At 34.8% G+C, this 18,785-nt stretch overlaps 1 protein-coding gene across 2 annotated transcripts; it reads right to left on the bottom strand.

Annotated features, from left to right (window-relative positions):
* LOC109725191 (zinc transporter ZTP29) lies at positions 5,237-15,115 on the bottom strand. 2 transcript variants are annotated; one of them, XM_020254289.1, is made up of 12 exons: positions 14,911-15,115; positions 13,141-13,199; positions 12,944-13,036; positions 12,754-12,843; positions 12,565-12,646; positions 10,904-10,965; positions 9,260-9,316; positions 8,108-8,148; positions 7,791-7,858; positions 6,772-6,828; positions 6,564-6,681; positions 5,237-5,499 (listed from the first exon to the last, which is right to left on the bottom strand). In XM_020254289.1, exons 1-12 carry the CDS (start codon positions 14,987-14,989, stop codon positions 5,454-5,456), a joined length of 852 nt encoding a protein of 283 aa, XP_020109878.1. In that variant the 5' UTR covers positions 14,990-15,115; the 3' UTR covers positions 5,237-5,453. The 2 variants fall into 2 exon arrangements, with proteins under 2 accessions (XP_020109878.1, XP_020109879.1); XM_020254290.1 differs by having other exon boundaries at positions 10,904-10,959.

Below are 18,785 nucleotides of genomic sequence, written 5' to 3'. Positions count from 1 at the left end.
ATGTTGAGAATTTCAAGCGGCTCGTTTAGGGCTCGAGCTCGCCCGACTTGAAATTAGGCTCGCTCGAGCTCGGCTCGAATTAATTTCAATCCAAGCTTGAGCTTAAATGTAGGCTCGAAATTAATTTCAAGCCGAATTTGAGCCGAGGTAAGCTCGCTCGAGCTCGGCACGTTTCACCCCTAGTGACAAGTTCTTAAACTTTATTCTTTAATATCTTTTTTAAAAGCATATACAAATGAGCTTTTTGTATCCATACTCCCTTCCAATATTCAATTTTTTCCTTTTTTTTTTTAACTTCTGTTCCTTAATTTTTTTATCTTTTTTGAATTTTTTAAACTTGTATTATTTTATTATTACTTTTTAAAAAAGAAAACAGCACGAGCGAACATACACACGGCGTGTATACGAGCTTTTTCCTAATTCAAAGCTTCCCAAACTCTTAAGACTCGAACCTGTGATAACACAAAATAGGGGCGTCAACCAGCCGAACAAGAGCGAGTTGGGGTCGGCTTATGTTCGGCTCATTTAATAATTAAAAGAGTTAAACATATTAGGACTAAAATAATAATTAAAAGAATCAAAGTATCACCTACCTCAAAATTTGACTGAACATGCAATTTACTTTTATGAATAATAGCAACTAAGCAATCAGATAAAATAAGAATGTAAAATAACATGGAACAACCTATTTTTACTCCAAACCCTTAAGCTACAAGAAAATAATATTTTTATATTTTATCTTAAAAACTGTCCTGCATGTCTAAGTTCGAGAGAAGTCCAAAATATGGACTGAAATTAAATGAAAAGAAATTAAATGAGACTAGAAAATCTCACGTGATTCAAACTCAAGATCTCTTATGTGACACCTCCAGGATTTGAAATAGTTCTATGAATAAAAATATAATAGGGTTAAACCTCTTAACATGGTTAACTATTTTGGACAGTGGCTAGACCAAAGAAATTAAAAGAGTTAAACGTGTTAAGACTAAAATAATTTTACGATAGATAACCCCCTCTAAAAAGCGAAGCATCAAAGCCGGTACCAAAACCAACCACTAGCCGAAAATATGAGATGAATTTCGAATGAGCTAGGATTTGAATGGCAGGCTAAAATCAGGATTTAAAAATTGCAAATTAAGCTAAGGCCTGAATGATAACTCTAGCGAAACGAGTCTCAAATTACCTGATACTTATGAGTATGCTCGAGAAATCTCACATCGCCTGATGCTTATAAATATACTTGAGTCTAACGAGAACATCCGAACTTCAAGAAAAGAGAAATATGACACTCTGAATTTGAAATATTCCTACATATAAGGATATAATAGTACTGTACCTCTTAACCCATTTTTAGTATTTTGGACCGTGGCTACGAGGTTAAGAGGGTTAAGAGAGTTAAGCGTACTAAGATTAGAGTAGTTCTAAAATAGATGACCTCTCTCAAGAAAGCGGGCGTCACATCTTATTCCGATACCAAGTAAAATAACAAAAAATAACCATTTTTCTCCAAATGCTAAAGCTAAGCTACCACAAAACAGTGTTTTTGTATTTTATATTTGCAAAGAAAAATAATAATAAAAGAATAGCTTAATATTACTAGAAGAACTATCTAATTTTGTGTTGTTTCAATTTGGAGGTGATGGATCCTGTTCTCAATTACTAGTGTAAACTGTTAAGTGACCAATATTTTTGTATCCTTCCTGAGAGCACAATGACACCCAATTATTTCTTAGCATTAAAAGCCCAATCCACATATATCCAACAGGGCCCACCATCATGTCCATGATGGCATAATAAATGCACCCAAGAATTTACTACCATGCAATGTACACAAAGAAAACATTGAATAACTTAAAGTTATCCCTCTTATTCTGCAAAAAATCAAATCTAGTAAGCTTAATCTTGACTATTCCAGAATAATCCAGAAACAACACTTCTAGTTCTAAACTCCCATAGACCAGTGTTACCATTATGTGCCCACTTATTCCCATAAACCATTGCAATTAGTTCCCAACATTATAGTTATCCTTACTGGCCGTACTTAACATCATTAGCTAAGGATTTAATGACTGGTATCTGAAATAGCAAGTTCGAAGCCTAATTGCTTCGGATTACTAGTTGAGTTCATTTCTAAATAATGAACAAAATATTGTAACTTGCTACTTTTCTCTCAAAAAGATATATTATAGTTACCTTACAATCATTTTCCTGATTATACCGACGATAAAAGAATAAGCCAAGGATAAACAAAAAAAAGTTATTCCTACTAAATTTATCCCCCAAATCACACTCTACTACAGAGACCAGCCTCCCTAAAATACATCACTTGTCCTTTTTGGTAGCAATCAACCAAAAAGATGAATGTATATATAGTGAGTGAGAGTGTGTGTGTGTGTGTGTGAGAGAGAGAGAGAGAGAGGGAGGGAGACCCCATAAAATCCCTTGAATACCAAGCACTTAAAGCCAATCACTTTTGTTTGTGCCCATAACTATTAAAACAATCACTTTAAAAGCCAGATCCCTTCACTTGTGCCCATAACTAATTGTTCCACCCCCTTCCTTATATAGATTGAAGGTGGGGGGTGTGGGTGCTGGCTTTATATTTAAGAATCCAGAGTCTAAATGTCCACCTAGGTATAAATGTGACATGAGACACCCCTTCCCAATAAAGTTTTGAAGAAAATTCATGAGAGCTTCTTTCTACTTTAGTTGATGAAAGACTTTTTTGCCATTCTCCTTTACTTTGGAGCCTGGTTATCTCCTTTTATCTCCACCACATCAAGATCAAATTTCCTAAGAAAGAGAAAGGATCCACAACAAAGCTATTGAATGGGTTGGAGAAATCATTGTTTGAAAGAAAAGAACTCACCTCTACCCCATACTCTTTCTCTATGGACTTGGAGAATTGTATTCATTGGCTCTTTTTCCTCAATGAGACAAGGAGAGGACCATAAGCACTTTTGGGGTGATTGATCTCTTAGTGAAACCCTTCTGTCATGTTTGGACATTTCCTTCAGCTAGATGCAATTACTCCCTTTGAAATTAGCTTCCGAGACGCCTCGTTATCCGCACCGAATCTGAGATTATAGGGATTTTTCAATACCTGTTAGAAGTTATAGACTGAGTAGAACTGTTGATCTTTCAAAAAAATGTGTGTGTGGATTTAATAATATGAAGAGCAAATATGCATTAAGGAAGCTACCTTTATCTTTCCATGCTTCTGCTCACAATACAACCAAACTACCTCTCTATCTTTTATGCAATGACATCAAAAAGATCATCAGAATAGTGAAAAATCTAAATGTGATTCTATATATATACTTTTATAGTCCAGTAAGAATACTATTCAAAGTGTTACAAAATCAGTATTCAAAGAAACAACAGTGAGCTCCCATGCATTTGTATATGATTTCATCACTTTAATATCAAAAAAATGAATTATGAAAACTTTAGAGCTGCTCAGAAATTTAATCCATGAGTTTAATCAAATTTAAGTTTGCCATCAGAGTTTCAATCATAAGAACTGAGTCCTCAAAGTTTTACCCTCAGTTCAATTGCATTCTATTGAATATAAATATTAAAAACACTATTCTCTGGATTCGAGAACAATAATTATTTCATATAATTTAACATGATATCAAAACATGAGGTTTTGAATTCAAGTCCCACTAGGCCCCTAACGTTATTTAATTTATTAATTTCCTCCAAATTAATTCATGTCAATTGCATCCTATTGAATATAAAAACTAAAAACATCATTTTCTAATAGTTTAAGCTTTTGAAGAACAACGGTTGTTCCATATGATTTAACATGATATCGAAGCATGAGATTCTCAATTCGAGTCCCACCAGGCCTCTAGTGTTATTTATTTGTTAATTTCCTCCCAATTAATTCCAATCGCATCTTGAACTTACCAAATGTCTTCAGCTTAGATGTGAAGGAAAGTGTTAAATATAAATATAAAAAAAATATCATTCTCTAGTAGCTTAAAGTTTTGGAGTGCAATGGTTGTTTCATATAATTTAACACTTTCTCGTAGTTTCATAAACCAACCCTACTATTTGATGCTAAACTTAATTTTGTCAAGATGTTTTTATGTTAAGCAAGGTAGGTTTAATGAAACTGCTTGGATTACACAAATTTTGAAATGCATAATTACATAAAGCTTCATTGTTATGCATAACAAACTTCAAAATCTTACTTACAGCAGAAACTTCGAGGAGAAAAATGAACTGGAGGTCAAACTTTAGGGACCCAAACTAGTAATCAACCATAATTTTTACAGCTCTTCTACCTTCAAAATTGCCTCGTAAACTATTTAAATGGCCTAGATTAGCAATAACTGATATGATTCTGAACTACAGGATTTGGTAAAATATCTAAGGTAAACATGTTACTGGTATCATCCACTTTACAACAACCTATATGCATAATAGGATAGCATTCAGATACAGTAGTTCAGATTAACAGATGACAGCAGTTATTACTGATAGAACAAGCGAAAGAAAACTTACAAACTGCGACAGGCAATAATACAATTCATGATCAACTCAGAAACAGAAAAATCAGTTGCTACTGTATTTACCCAGTTATTGTAAAGCTGAGATTATAGAAAAGATGTTGATACAGAACACTGAACTCAAGATAGATCAGAGCACTTGGAGAGAAATTTAATCAAATAACGAGATGTTTTATAGAGCTTTAGTAAAGCTAAAATTAGCAAACAGAGACCCAACGACAAAACAGTTCGAACAAGGGCTGAATTTGGGTTTGCAAGTTTGTGTTCGATGTCGATAATCATGTTAATCATGTCAATTTGAAGATTGTCTCAATCTTTCTTTACAGATGATGCAATCTATAAACTGTGACAACATGATCGATATCCATCTCAAAAGATCTTTCTCATACTTACCGTAGTATAAGTACAAAATAGTGAGTCAATGAAAAGCTTTGTCCCCAACTGAGTATGCGACAAATTTAATGCTAATATTAGATGATACCAAATAGCAACTTAACACAAGGAAAGGCCACTGACAAATGCTAACAACATTGCTAGGGTTGATCCCTTCATGAGAAGCTTCTCAATTCCAACTATTAGCCTCCAACCGCTTTCAAACAACTGAGAAGCAGTGGCCAAAAAGGTGCTAAAACCATTCAGCAATCAGTTTTAAAGATATGCTTTTGAACATTACTATAAGAAAACTAGAGTAATAGGCTTATCTATAATCAGAAGAGTTTGGCAGAGAAGATTTTGTGACAATGATAATAGAAAGAACAAATGCTGCCTGTTTTTTTAATCACCAGAGTTACAACCTCAATATAACAATACAAGAATTGTTTTCCTTTTCTTGATGAGAAGTATAATACAGGCTATCAGATGAGAAACAGAGGTAGGAAAGGAACCTCGTCAGATTCTGGAATTTACAAAGTACGGTTCGTTGTATCCTCAATTCTACAAACTCACCTCCTTTGGAACACTGATCTCTAAGAAATACAAGCTGCCAATGCAAATATTGAGGATAAGGCATAAGTTCAATATGAAATAAATGAAGATAAAAATAAATAATCCTAGCAACAACGGAAATAAAATTAGAGTGGAGAGACTTGCTTATGTTGATGTGAAATCATATTTACTGCCTATTGACCGTGCCGATGGCAAAACACCTCTAATGTTCTTGTTTTGGTCAGAAATGCTATTTGAAGAGAACATCTTATTAATTAAAAACTCTTCTAAAGTTCCGCCAGAAGCCTTGGAGCTTCTACTTTTAGCTTAACCCACAAGATGGACCACCGGATACATATGTGGCCAAGTAAATGAAGTCTAACAACAATGTCAAGAAAAGATCCAAGAAGGATCAAAAAGTAGAGATTTGGTTTAAACTGCAGACTCAGACAACCTCAGTTCTATAACATGTATGCAACTTTTAACTTGGAACTAAGTAAAATTAAACCATTGGACTGAACTTCAACCAGTTACAATTGAATCACCGAACTTCAATTTATATTTCAATCAGGTCACCCTGTCAAACTCTATTCAATTTCCCTAAGAGCGTAATGAAGTGAAAGCTAATTCAGCTGCCATATCATTCTCCAAGTGATGATATGGCGATAGTGTGGTAGCTCATTCAACCACCACGCCATCTTAAGACCACTAAGATCTAGCTGTTACATCAGCTTCAAGAAATGACATGGAAGCTGAATCAACAATACGTCGTCAGCGGATTGCTACATCATCTCCTGGAGATGATACAGTAGCTAAATCAATGTCATTCCTACTATAAGGGATGTAAGCGGAAGTTGACCAAGTGACCCAATTGAAATAGAAATGGAAGTTCGAGTCAATTGCAACAAATTCAAATTCAGTGACCTGAATGAAACTCCATGGTATGTTCAGTGATGGTGCAATTTACCCTAAAGCTAAGAATGTGTCTGCGTGAGAAGCTGTGGTACATTCAGCAACCAATGGTGCAGTTCACCTAAAACTATAAGTAGAATATGACCACAAGAAATCCACGATACGGATAAAATAATCCTACATTTTTCAAGTTGTGTTGTAACAAACCTTGCAGACATGAAAGCCATGCCAACAAAGACTGCTTTGACAGCTTGTTTCTGACCAGCATAGTCAAATGCAAGGGGTAACATCTCATGCAATGTGAGAAAAGCCATCACTCCACCGACTGCACAAAAAGAGAAGGCAACAAACTAAGAGAGGTCAAGTTAATTACTTGAGTTGGAATTAACGACCGTCATTTTACTAAGCGATGAACCTGATCCAAGTAAGCCTTCAAGGATTTCGGGATTCAGACTGCTTGGGAACAGGAAAGCTGCAAATAGAGTACCTCTTATGTTAAAAATCTTATAAAATGTTAAGTTGATGAAACCATTGAAATGTAAACCAAGAAGAAAGATGAAATTTCAAGAACGATAACATTTTAAAGTTTCTATAGTGTGTGATATGACAGGAAAATAACTTAAATTATTCCCACATATAGCAAAGTTTTCGAGATTTCTTTAAAATAAATAAAGAAATAAATAAAGCTTAGAAATAGCTGTTTTGTTCAAAACCAGGTAATTCTAGCATAATCCAGGAATTGTAGCTCCAGCAATCCCAGGATTGATCTATCCCTCACTTCGTTCCTAGTTATCCCCATCTCATTATAGTTTTTGTTAGTTATCTATGTAACAACTATAGTTATTCCTATAATCTAAAAACACATGGAAAATTCACATTGTTTTCACTCATTCTGTGATAATGGATAATACAGGAGAAAGAAGGCAAGAATTCCAGATCCAAATGCACTCATAGAGATCCAAGTTACACCGTAACTCAAAGTTTTCTTCCATGCATAAGCTACGCAAAGTTCGACTATTATATGCAATAGTAGGAAACACATGGATAGTAGGGATTGTTTTCAGATGATAAAAAGCAGGCTAGGTGGGAATTATTCTACTGAAAAATTAAGTCGAAATGGTTACGCACTTCTGTAACGTGGTAATAGCCATTCAAATTGATTAGGCTAAAAAAAAAATGTGAAATACCATCCAGTAACTTTGGTAAAATATGGCACCAAAAGATAGCTGAAGTCATATAATACTCACCTAAACCTAGAAACTTAAGTACAAAAAAAGAAGAAAAAGGCATACAGAGGGAAACCTCATTTCTACAAATAATGAAATATGTATGAGTTTATATATAGAAATGAAAAATAATTGAAGACAGGATAGTTCATGGTTCCAATCATGTGAATCTTAGGTGCTTCAGCAAATATAATAAGAATATACCCACCTACAACAATAACTCCTAGAGGCTCCGCAAAGCCTGACAGAGTCGCCAATTTGAATGCCTGCCATTTGCTGTATCATACATATAGAAAACAATTTAAAGTAATGTCCACATCTTGATCATCTCTAGCACAGTTGAGAAGCAGCATTGTTTAGAGCCTAATAATAGCAACAATCTTAATAGGAATAAACAACTTAAAGTATATATATCTGTAAAATAGATAAGAGAAAATACGTAACAAGTAAATATAGTTCTCAATTGCTACTTATTAACTTTTAATTCTCCTAACAATGAGTATTTAGATGGTTCAAGAACTTTACCTGTTTGTGGCAAAATAAACAGGAAGAGCTACAGCAACACCCTGCAAAACGAAAACTAATGATACATATAACTATTTTTCCAAAGGGAATATTGAATTTCTGGAGGAGATTATGATGTCTAAATAAACAAGCATAACACGGTTGGTTCATTATGATAAAAAGACAGACAAGCAAAACTTCGAAATATGTGCTTTCCTTCAACCAAAGCAAATGCTAATGTCGGTAGATCACCTACAAAGCTTCTGCTTCTGACAAGACCAAGAATAATAAACTTTGCCCATCAATTGTTGTTTTTCTAGTAAAGATAAATGAAGGATTAAATAAGAAATTAACTCCTCACATAAAGGAAAAGCCCATCAGTGTAGTTAAGATCCATCAGCTATAAAATGTGATGCTAATTGGAGTTCGTAAATCATGCAAGAGAAGCCTTCTGTAGTTCCAACATTAGCAAAATAATGACAAATATAGGATATATACGACAATTATAATAGATATAAATCTTCAGCAAAAAGGGAAGAAAATAGAAGACCAGCGTAAGGAATGGAGACAAAAAAGATAAGAGGAAAAGGTACTAGGATAGAAGGCGCAAGGATCAATAGTTCCTTTCCATTAAAAATCCATCTTGAACATTACAAGCAAAAGGCTGAGTATTTAAATAAATAAACTTATGCATATCCATAGCATGTACTAGATTTCTTCTAAACTCTTATCGAGAAGCATTTAGAATTTGTTTAATCTCCAACATGCACCTCCTCCTTAAAGTTGCTTAGCACCTCTAATTTTATTCTATGGTTCTTCAAATGATGCGGCATTTTTTACATGTGAAAAGTGCTTGATGATACACTGAGTGGTTCTTTCTGTCCTTCTACATTAAGGCTTTCTTATTTTATCATGTTGATTGTAATAATTAAATCAAATAGCAACTTCACATTTAACTCAGTAATTATTTCCTTTTGTGCTTAAATTTGTCAACACCAAACTATAGGAAAGTGCTTATACAATAAACCTTTGAGCGCATATTAGCAGACAAATTTATGAACTACATAGAGCAGAAGATCATTCCAATCAAACAAGGACGATGGTATTATTAAACAATTCAATCCTACTTCACATGCAATAAAAATATATAAGAGTTCTGAACTGAATATTTACCTCTGGAATATTGTGTAGGGCAATAGCAAGAGCCAAGTTAAGGCCAACACGAAGTCCCTAATTTATGCAGAACAGAACAGTAAGCTTTCCAAAAGTTCACGTAACCAAAGTTATCGCAAAATCTTTAGACAAATTTTAGTAGATGCAAAATTTCATACGAAGTGGACATGTCCCTACAGCTTGAGAGAGCACATTTTATCTACATGACACCTTACAGCCAATCAGTAAATAACAACAAAGTTCTTAATAACCGATGGCAAGTACCAAACCATGAAAAGAACAGTAACATAAAAGAAAAAAATCTAAGCACATTAAAGCTTGTTTGTTTGCTGGTAACTAAATTTCAGGTTGAAAATGACTTTTAGTTGAACTAAAGTTTAGATAAAATTATTTTTATACTGCTGTTTGGTTAGTAGAAAGTCAATGGCTTTGGAACTATAGTTATCCCACTTTTTGTATGTGTTACTGAAAATTTTCATACTAGCACATGAAACGGTGAAAAATAGTTATAGCAGTTTTTTTTATATATTTCTTTCTCCCCCATAACAAGAATTCACCACCACCTATGGTGAAGTCAATTACAACACTTTGGGAAAGTAGAGTTACGAGCAGATTTAATTTTCGACAAACCAAAAACGGAAGTGGGCATTTACGGCCGAAAACAACTTCACTCCCTTCCAACTTTCAGTTAAACAACCATACCCTAAGGAGCTGAGATGTTCCAGGATAGAATTGTGAATTTCAAGTATCCTGATTGGCAATGCCCTATCCTTGAGGATAGCAAATCCATCGAGGAAGATGGAATTGTGCTATCACATGGACAGCCCACATTTCCATATTACGCCACTATTCCCAAACAAAAGAAAAAGAGAATAAGACACTGAATTATAGTTCTCATGTGTTCAATTTATTCCCCTCCCAAGGACAATAATCCTCCAACCAAGGTTTAAAGTGTCGTGGCATGGAGGCATGCTGTTGTTTGCCTAGCACGATACGGCACAGGTATGCTTCCGTGCTGACACGTGGTACGCTTCCCGATGCAAAAGTCCAAGAAGACGAGGATGGGGACGGGGGGAGTTTGGGACCTGGATGCTTCGGGTACCCAACAGAACCAAAAAAAAAAAAAAAAAAACCANGATGCTTCAAGTACCGAATAGAACCAAAAAAAAAAAATACCCACAGCACGGTTCCGTGCCGCAGTACCCTCGCGGGTATCGCGCAAGAGTGCGAGACCCCCGCCCCGTGCCGTACGGCAGCACGGGGCGGCACTTCAAACCATGCCTCCAACCAAACTGTACCTTAGAGACCAAGACTACTTTGTAAATCCACTTTGGGTGAGTTCTCTTATCAAGGCCAAAACTCCTTATCCTGGTATTTCCATATGGGATATACAGTTATCCTGGTATTTCCATATGGGATATACAGTTATGCTTGATGTTTTTAGATAATTACTACAGATATACATGTAGCCGCAAGGCAGGTTGTCTTTAGTACCACAATATCCATCAAATTATGTTGCCTTTGATTGCAGGAATTTGTCAACAAATTTTCCATCAATTATTGAAGCCCAGAGGCACTAACTAACCAAAAAGCAAGTTCAACTATTAAGTGTACGAAATATCTCACTATAAGATTACCATGTACCTTTATTGATCCAAGAAATACTGCCATGCCTTCAGGAAAGTTGTGTAAACTAATACCTGCAACTTGCGATAAGAACAGAGCATCATTAGACGAAACCAAAAACCTTTTAGTACCAATAACAAAAAATAGTTTTACTATATATAGATTATCTAAGCTCAATGACTAAATAAATTCATACAATCTCTTCCACGAAAGACATGTCGGAACATCCATGTCATAATAGCAAATCATACTATAATACACCAAAAAGTTGAAAGAGTATATGTATTTACAGGGAGGCATACGCAGACATAACCAACAATGGAATCATGAATTCCTGATCGCAATTAAATGCTTTATCACATTAGGAGCTTATGCAAAATGTAAACATATTCGAACAGGGTAATTGCTATGTGCTACAGAAATCCTTTTGTCTTGATCCATAGTATCACTTGCCAATAAAAGGTTTAAATTACATTTTCTTCTTGCTTCTGTACTCCGTCAGGACTCTTCCTATCTCCTTTGTGCTCTCTTCGTTTTGAATCAAGTAACTTCTTATTACAACATTTCTCCTTACCAAACTTTAATTAGTTGCTCTTACAGCAATTTGGAAAACTAGTTGAATAAGAGAAATATTGTTGCTCAAAAGAACACAAATGATAATACACTTAAGAGGTGACAACCACTTACATAATGAAACGATCTAGTTTGGGATTTTTAGCACTAAACCTGAAAAATTTTTAATGATTCATTAAGCAAAGCCTAAGGATATTAGCATACCAAGCAACCCTTATTTTCTAGTATGGGAGATGTTAAGCCAAAAAACAATCTGAAAAACAAGTTTATAACATAGATAGTGCACTTAAGCACATGTATTAATCAACATAAAGGAGAAAGCATATAGTGAGTAGTGACACTATGTATCAATGAATACGCCCATCATGGTTAAGTAGCAAAAAAAGAAAGATAACTACACGATCCATGCAGTAACAAGCTAATCCTCATTCACCACTCAATCTTGTTTTGAGCTATCCCTTCTCCTAATCTTCAAAGTTATATCAAAAACAAGTTGATGGCAAAAAAAAGCTCTCATAGTTTTCCACATTATTATCACATCTGCATGGTTATAAACCAAGGATTTAAGTGCCGTGACACGGGGTCGTGCCGGAAACTTGCTGGCACGGTACGTCACGGTGCGTGCCAAGCCATGCCGATGCATGTCAGTCAAAAAAATTCGTGTGTGCCAACACATAATAGCATGAAATATTTATTTTCTTTAGCAACAAAATATTCAAACTATTTATTATGTCTTTTTATCACATCTTTTGAACTTTATTGAGAAAATTACTTCTAATTTAAAGAATAGAGGGTTTTGAGCTGTGCCATCGGCACGGGATCTGTATCGTGCCGATATCTTGTTGGCACGGTACGGCACGGTGGATACGGCCCGTGCCGACGGGCACTTAAAACCTTATTATAAACAACATAAAAATTCAATAGAAACGACTTCAGTTTTCAATTTCACAGTTAGAGTAGGAACTTAGTCTTAGAAAGTCAAATTGCAAATAGAGACAATAATACGGCCGCTTGAATTAAATCCTCATCACCATTTTTCTTACCACCTACATAACATATTCTTCATAAATATGAAGAAAATGAAAATATTTTCAAAATGCACTGACCAACTGCTGTAATTATTCCACTAAACAGAACTTGGCGACGATGTTTCTTCATCAGGTCTTTACCAGATCCATCATCATCACTCTGCTTTTTGTCAAGCCAAAAATGAATGACAAAATGATTTTCAACACTCCACAGAGAGAATAAAACAAGAACTTCAGCATGTTTTAAGGAACAGAGTAAATCCTGACCTGTTTTTTACTTGCATCTTTCAGTTCAATAAAGGTTGGCTCTGGAATAAAATTTACAGTAAAAGCAAAGAAGAGAACTCCAGCAAAGAACTGCAAGGAAAAATACAAGGTTAATGAATAAGAAATCATTAAGCTAAAGAAAAGCAATAAATTGATGCCACTGTTTAATTAGAAGTACAATAACACTAACCCAAAGGTTCCCTTTTAAGAAACCAATAGAATTGAGAGCATTATGAGCCAAGTCTAAAAAAGAAATGGACAACATAAGCCCAGCAGCAAAACCCTGAAAAGAGGGATACAGGAATCAATTAAAGAGCTTGGGCCATTAGAAAGAAGGCATTGAAAGAGATAGTGACCTGATGAAATGAGAGAAAACAAGAAGATCACCTGTAGAAGCCCAAGCATCTTAAGGTTAGGAGCATGATTTAGAACCACAAACAATGCACCTATAGCATGTAAACGTGAGATATTAATATCTTCTCCCAATATATTTAATTATCCTACAAGATTACTTGAATGAATGCAAACAAACTAGATTTAGATGACAATAGAAATGATAGAGTAGTAAGTCAATGAAATACAATGAAAATGGTTGAGCTTAACATAAACATTTTTGTCAGAGAGGGCCTCACCGAGGTAAGGTGGCTAGTTGCTTAGCTAATCTTCCTAGCAACATCAAGTGACATATATGGCTTGCGAGCTTTGGATTGGTTGAGGATCAATTTGTTTCTCAAGAAAGGTGATTTAAGGTCAGCTACAATATTGTTCGTGGAAGAGCCAACCTCATTATATCATAATCTACTCTGTTCTCTTAGATGTAACAATTGTGAAGATATTAATAAATGACGAGGCCTTTAACTTGATTACATGGGTAGCAATAAGATCAACAATAAAGGACACCGACTTCTTGTGGTCAATTCTGAACAATGAAACAATCAATATCATATGATGCATACTTGACATCATCATGTAAACCGATGTAGCATAATTTTGAAGTTTGTCATAGTGTTCCCTCAATCATTTCAAATTTTCATAACCATAGCCAATTTCATCTTCTTATATGCACTTAAACATAAAGTGCGATTCCTACAAGTACAGTGTCTGCGTCAAACAAGGCCAGCACATAGGCTTCTTCCCGGTAAGGCGTGACAGAGCGAGAAAGGTCATTGGATCGTGTCCCAGTTGGGGTTTTTAGGGGCCCCGAGTATCAATCCTCAAAAATATTAAATATGCCATTTAACAACCAAAAAGCTGCAATGAAATTCTTAGACCCAAATGCAAAAGCTCCAATTTGGGGCTACAGATCTTGCCAAAAAAAAAAAACGAGCTATTAGGTTCTGATCGCCAATTCATACTATACTAGACCCAGTTGCATTCGATTGGAATTGAGAGAATACTGTAGGGACTATATGGCTCTGCCGTAGGACATAGTGCCATTGGATCAAGTGATTATTTGAGCAGTGCTTTCAGAAGAAGCATTATATTAGATCCCTATAAAAAAATTCTCTCCACAGCAGAAGTAATAAGGACCAAATTGGAGCATACTTTTGGGGCTGAAAATCTTATTTCTAATTCCCACTACAACAGAAGTACCAAACTTTTCTATTTGCCAAACACTTTACTAGAGGTGACTGCTATCGAAAGCAGAAGCAGTAGCAAGGCCAAATAGGCACTTAGGCTTAGTTTAGGAAAATTCAAGAGAAACTTTTAAAGCTCCGCTACCGCAACACTTCCCTATTGCAGTTTCCCCCGCCATTTTCTTGCATCGGAGGACGAAAACTCCAAAGCACTTTCAAATTTTCCGGGGGCCCTTAATAGCATGAAAGCAAGCGTGCTTCGACACCGCATTCCCAAACCAAGGTTTAACACAGCACTTCTCCTAATGGACATTTCATCGAACAACACTACACCCACAATCAAAACCCTACGCAAGTACAGTAACTAAGGAAAAAAAAAACTGCACATTTACATCGAATTGAGAACGGAAACGCATGGCAATCCGGTCCACAAACCGTATATGGTCGCGAAATCGAAAACCCAGAACCCAAATTCTCCAAAACACACCCCCCATCCACAATCGCAGGAAAAGATCATGCGACAAGAAACTCTTTACTAATTGCTAGTATGAGCTGGATGCAAATACGGAGATGGCGATACCTATGGAAGTGCTTAAGCCGCCAACGAGGGAGAGCGCGAGCGCGACGAGGACTTGGGAGGAGGAGGAGGAGGAGTCCATTGATGACCAAGAAGAGGAAGAAGAAGAAGAAGAAGAAGAAGAAGAAGAGCCTCCTCCTCCTCAACTCCAAGGAGAGGAGGGTTTTTATTGAGGAGAATTTTAGACAGAGAGAGAGAGAGAGAGAGGGGTTCATTTGGGAGAAACAAGGGAAGAGTCATGTGTTAAGAAGCTATTGCATGCACCCGGTGCACCTTGCACCACACCTTTTTGTCCGTATATCTCTATAAAGTTCAACTTTCATACGGGTCCCAACTTTCATACGGGTCCCAGCAAATATAGTGAATAACAAATATATCTCTGTAAAGTTCAACTTTCATTTATTGTCCCTGTAAAAGTTCTGATATTTTCAAATATGTCCCTCTTATTTGTTACCGCTAGAGAATCGTTAGAGAATTGTTTATATTTTCAAAATTTTACCATCACAAATATGTCCCTCCAAAAGCCATAATAGCATAATATGAGAGGGGTAAAAATGGTAAAAACTAATCATGGTTAAGTATTTAGCCTATGGTTAATCGAATTTTTCTAACGGATTCTAACGGCAGGAACATATTTAAAAATATTAGGACTTTTGCAGTGACAACGTATAAAAGTTGAACTTTGTATGAATATATTTGACATTCACTATATTTGTAGGGACCTGTATGAATTAATCCTTCTTTTTTTTTTTTTTTGTTCTTGTAGGCTGCAAAGTGCAGGCACTTATACTTTCCTCTCAAAGGCGCTGTTTGGTTGCACGTACTTGTAATTACACTATGATTATAGCTGTATGTAGATTCAAATTTGGTGTTGTACTTATAGAATTTAACAGTTATAGTTATAACCCTAGTTAGTAAATTTGCAAATTATTCGCGAATTATTGAAAATTCGAATTAAACAGTCCGTTTACAAATTTTTTCCAAAGAAAGAGAATTACTCGCAAATTTTTTGGCCAGCCAAATTATTCGCGAATTATTGCCGAATTATTGAAAATATGAATAAAAAAACTTATAAATTTTATTTTTAAATATAAATTGTCTTATATTTTATATTTTATATTTTATATTTTATACCAAATTCGTTTTTTAAGCCGAATTTTTCAACGAATTTAAAAATTAAAAAACGAATTTTATGTGTATTATATCCATACCGAATTTTTTCCGAATCCGAATTAACTAACTATGGTTATAACTGCACGTGGAGCTTCAACTGCAGCACTTGGAGAGAATAAATTTAAAGGTAAACTTACCTCCCTAATAATTTTCTTACAAAAAAAAAATTATTTCTTACATAGGGGTTAATCTCACTATCCTATGTGTAAAATGATAAAAATTCGTAAATACATTTTTCAACCGTATGCAACTAAATAAAGTATTTATAGTTGCAACGCTTTTCACCACATCAAACCAAATAAGATATATGTAATTATAATTGTTGTATTTTTAACTGTATATTCCTCCAACTGCACTGTATTTATACTTATGTCAAACTAAATGGCCCAATGCGAAATTCAATTCTCGATCTAGATTTATAGATCCTATGGACACTTCCGGCTCAAAAGTGGTTTCGATCCTTGATCTAGATCGATTATCTGGGGCAAGTGTATCAACCAACTGCTAACCAACTGCTCTAATCAGTAGTGGACTAGTAATCACCATACTAGAAAAATCGAGAACGTTTTAATGTAACTGGTATTACAAGTTAGATCTAGTACCCAATCAATCCCATTTAGTGTCCATCTGTATTGAGGAGCACCTAAAGATTATTAGGTAAAATGGGGTTTGAGCAAAATTATGTAAAGATATGTTTTTCTATTTTTTGATAGATAAAATTGCAGAAAATATATCTTACCCGATTCATTATGATATGCATATCGTAATATTATGTTTAGAAATAAGCAGGATATTTGTCATCAAAAATTGTAAATTTCTAATTATAATGATATGTGCATGAAATATATAATAAGCTAATTTCATTGCGCTATTTGTACCAAGCCAATCCTATGGTGACACCAAAGTTATGGAGCTCCAATCATAAGCAATATTATAATTTTAACTTGTAAAGGTGCCACTATATATTTAAAATAAAAAATCATGCATTTTATGGCAAGTTGGTAGTGTATGACTAGATCTTATTATTTATAATTAGAATAACTGTGTTGGAGAACCCTTATTATAGAAGCTCAAAATTAAGTATAATTTTTTAGAACAAACTTCAATTTGCTCTCCTGTAGGTTGGCGCATTTTCAATTTGGTATCCTGTGATTTGAACTGTCTCACTTTGCTATCCTGTCGTTTTATTTTTATCTCATCGTTAAATATATATAAACCACAGTAGTAAATTAATATATTTTATAAATCACAAGATGACAACTTATAAAACTATATTTTGCATATATGTGAGATAAAAGTGAAACCACGTAATAACGCAAAGCCAGATAGTTTAATCTACGAGGTACCAAACTGAAAATCTGCTAAACCACAGGGGGCCAAATTAAAGTTTTTCCAATTTAATTAAATTTGTTCCATTACATATAAAAGTCCAATAAATTTAAAATTGCCACATATTTCTTTTTCTCCTGACTACTTGATTCCTAAATAATATATTTTTAAATGTATGATCTTTTACATGTAGTCCCTGTTTGTTTGTTTTTTTTTTTAATAGTGTTTCCTAAATATTGTATATTATATCTTGCAATTGCTTATGTACTCTTGTAAAGTTTTCGATTTTCTGATTAACCCCTCTTAGAAAGCTGATATTAAAAATACTCTTTTTAAGGTTCCAAGCTATTTTAAATATACCCCTAACGTTAAATTCTGTTACTGAAGTGTTAAGAACAACTATTATCTCTGTAAAATTACTATTTTACCCTTTCAAATATACCCTTCTATCATCATCAAATTTTTTTATTTACCCTGAGTTAAGGGTAAAAACGTATTTTGACTTTTTACCTTTTCCAAATATATTCTTTTACAGTCACCAATTTTTTTATTTGCTTTTGAGTTAGGGGCAAAAGAGATATTTTGACTCCTTTTTAACTCAGGCAGAAATTTAACCTAGCTTTAACCCAAGATAACTTAACTGGTAAAAACAGCGGGTTATTTTTGAATAATGGATGAATATGCCGGGGTATATTTGAAACAAAAAAAAAGTAAGGGTATATCAGATATTTTAAAAGTTTTGAGGGATATATTAGATATTATCCTTTATATATGTGGGATTAATTTTAATTTTAAGATATTAATCATGAAATATTGAGTACGGTGTATGAGATGGAGCGATAGACCGGGTGCGGGCAATAATTTGTCTCCCATAATTTAGGGAGGGTTTAGTGAATCATGAGAAAAGAATGAGGTGCTTGGGCTTTTTCTTTGCAGGAATTTGGGGAGGGTCACGTTAAAAATGGCACACTCTATTTCCTTTGAGGTGAAGGTCTTGTGATTTTTATAGGATGGACAAGGTCCACCACGTAAGCCCTGAACCGCACCAATCAAAACGCAGCACTTATCGCACAGGCATTTGCAGTAAGTAGAGATGTCCGAAATATCCGACATCCGGTGCCCAGTCCGGATTAGGGTTATCACCGAGTCCAACAAAAACGAGCTGGAGCCGGCATGCGCTCGCGCGTTTATTAAACGAGTCGAACACGAGCTAACTTGTTAAAATATCGAGTTGAAAAATTCAACTCGTGTTTAACTTGTTTATTAACGGGCCTAATACGAGCTGGCTCGCGGACAACAAGCAAGTTAAATTGTCAGCCAAACTATTACATAAAAAAATTGAAAGAAAACTCAAATTTTAATCTAATTATTAAAAT

The sequence above is a fragment of the Ananas comosus genome, linkage group 19 (genome assembly GCF_001540865.1).
Source record: "Ananas comosus cultivar F153 linkage group 19, ASM154086v1, whole genome shotgun sequence".
In the NCBI taxonomy this organism is placed as follows: domain Eukaryota; kingdom Viridiplantae; phylum Streptophyta; class Magnoliopsida; order Poales; family Bromeliaceae; genus Ananas; species Ananas comosus.
The sequence above is the reverse complement of the archived record's forward strand: the minus strand, read 5'-3'. Positions and strand labels throughout refer to the sequence as shown.

What these genes read in the sequence shown, in the direction of transcription:
- LOC109725191 (XM_020254289.1), bottom strand. Translation starts at nt 14,989, where the DNA reads ATGGACTCCTCCTCCTCCTCCTCCCAAGTCCTCGTCGCGCTCGCGCTC. An exon ending in AGATGCTTGGGCTTCTACAG is followed by an intron (nt 13,037 to 13,140) that starts GTGATCTTCTTG and finishes CCCTCTTTTCAG; the next exon opens with GGTTTTGCTGCTGGGCTTAT. An exon ending in TGAAGGCTTACTTGGATCAG is followed by an intron (nt 6,682 to 6,771) that starts GTTCATCGCTTA and finishes CTTTTTGTGCAG; the next exon opens with TCGGTGGAGTGATGGCTTTT.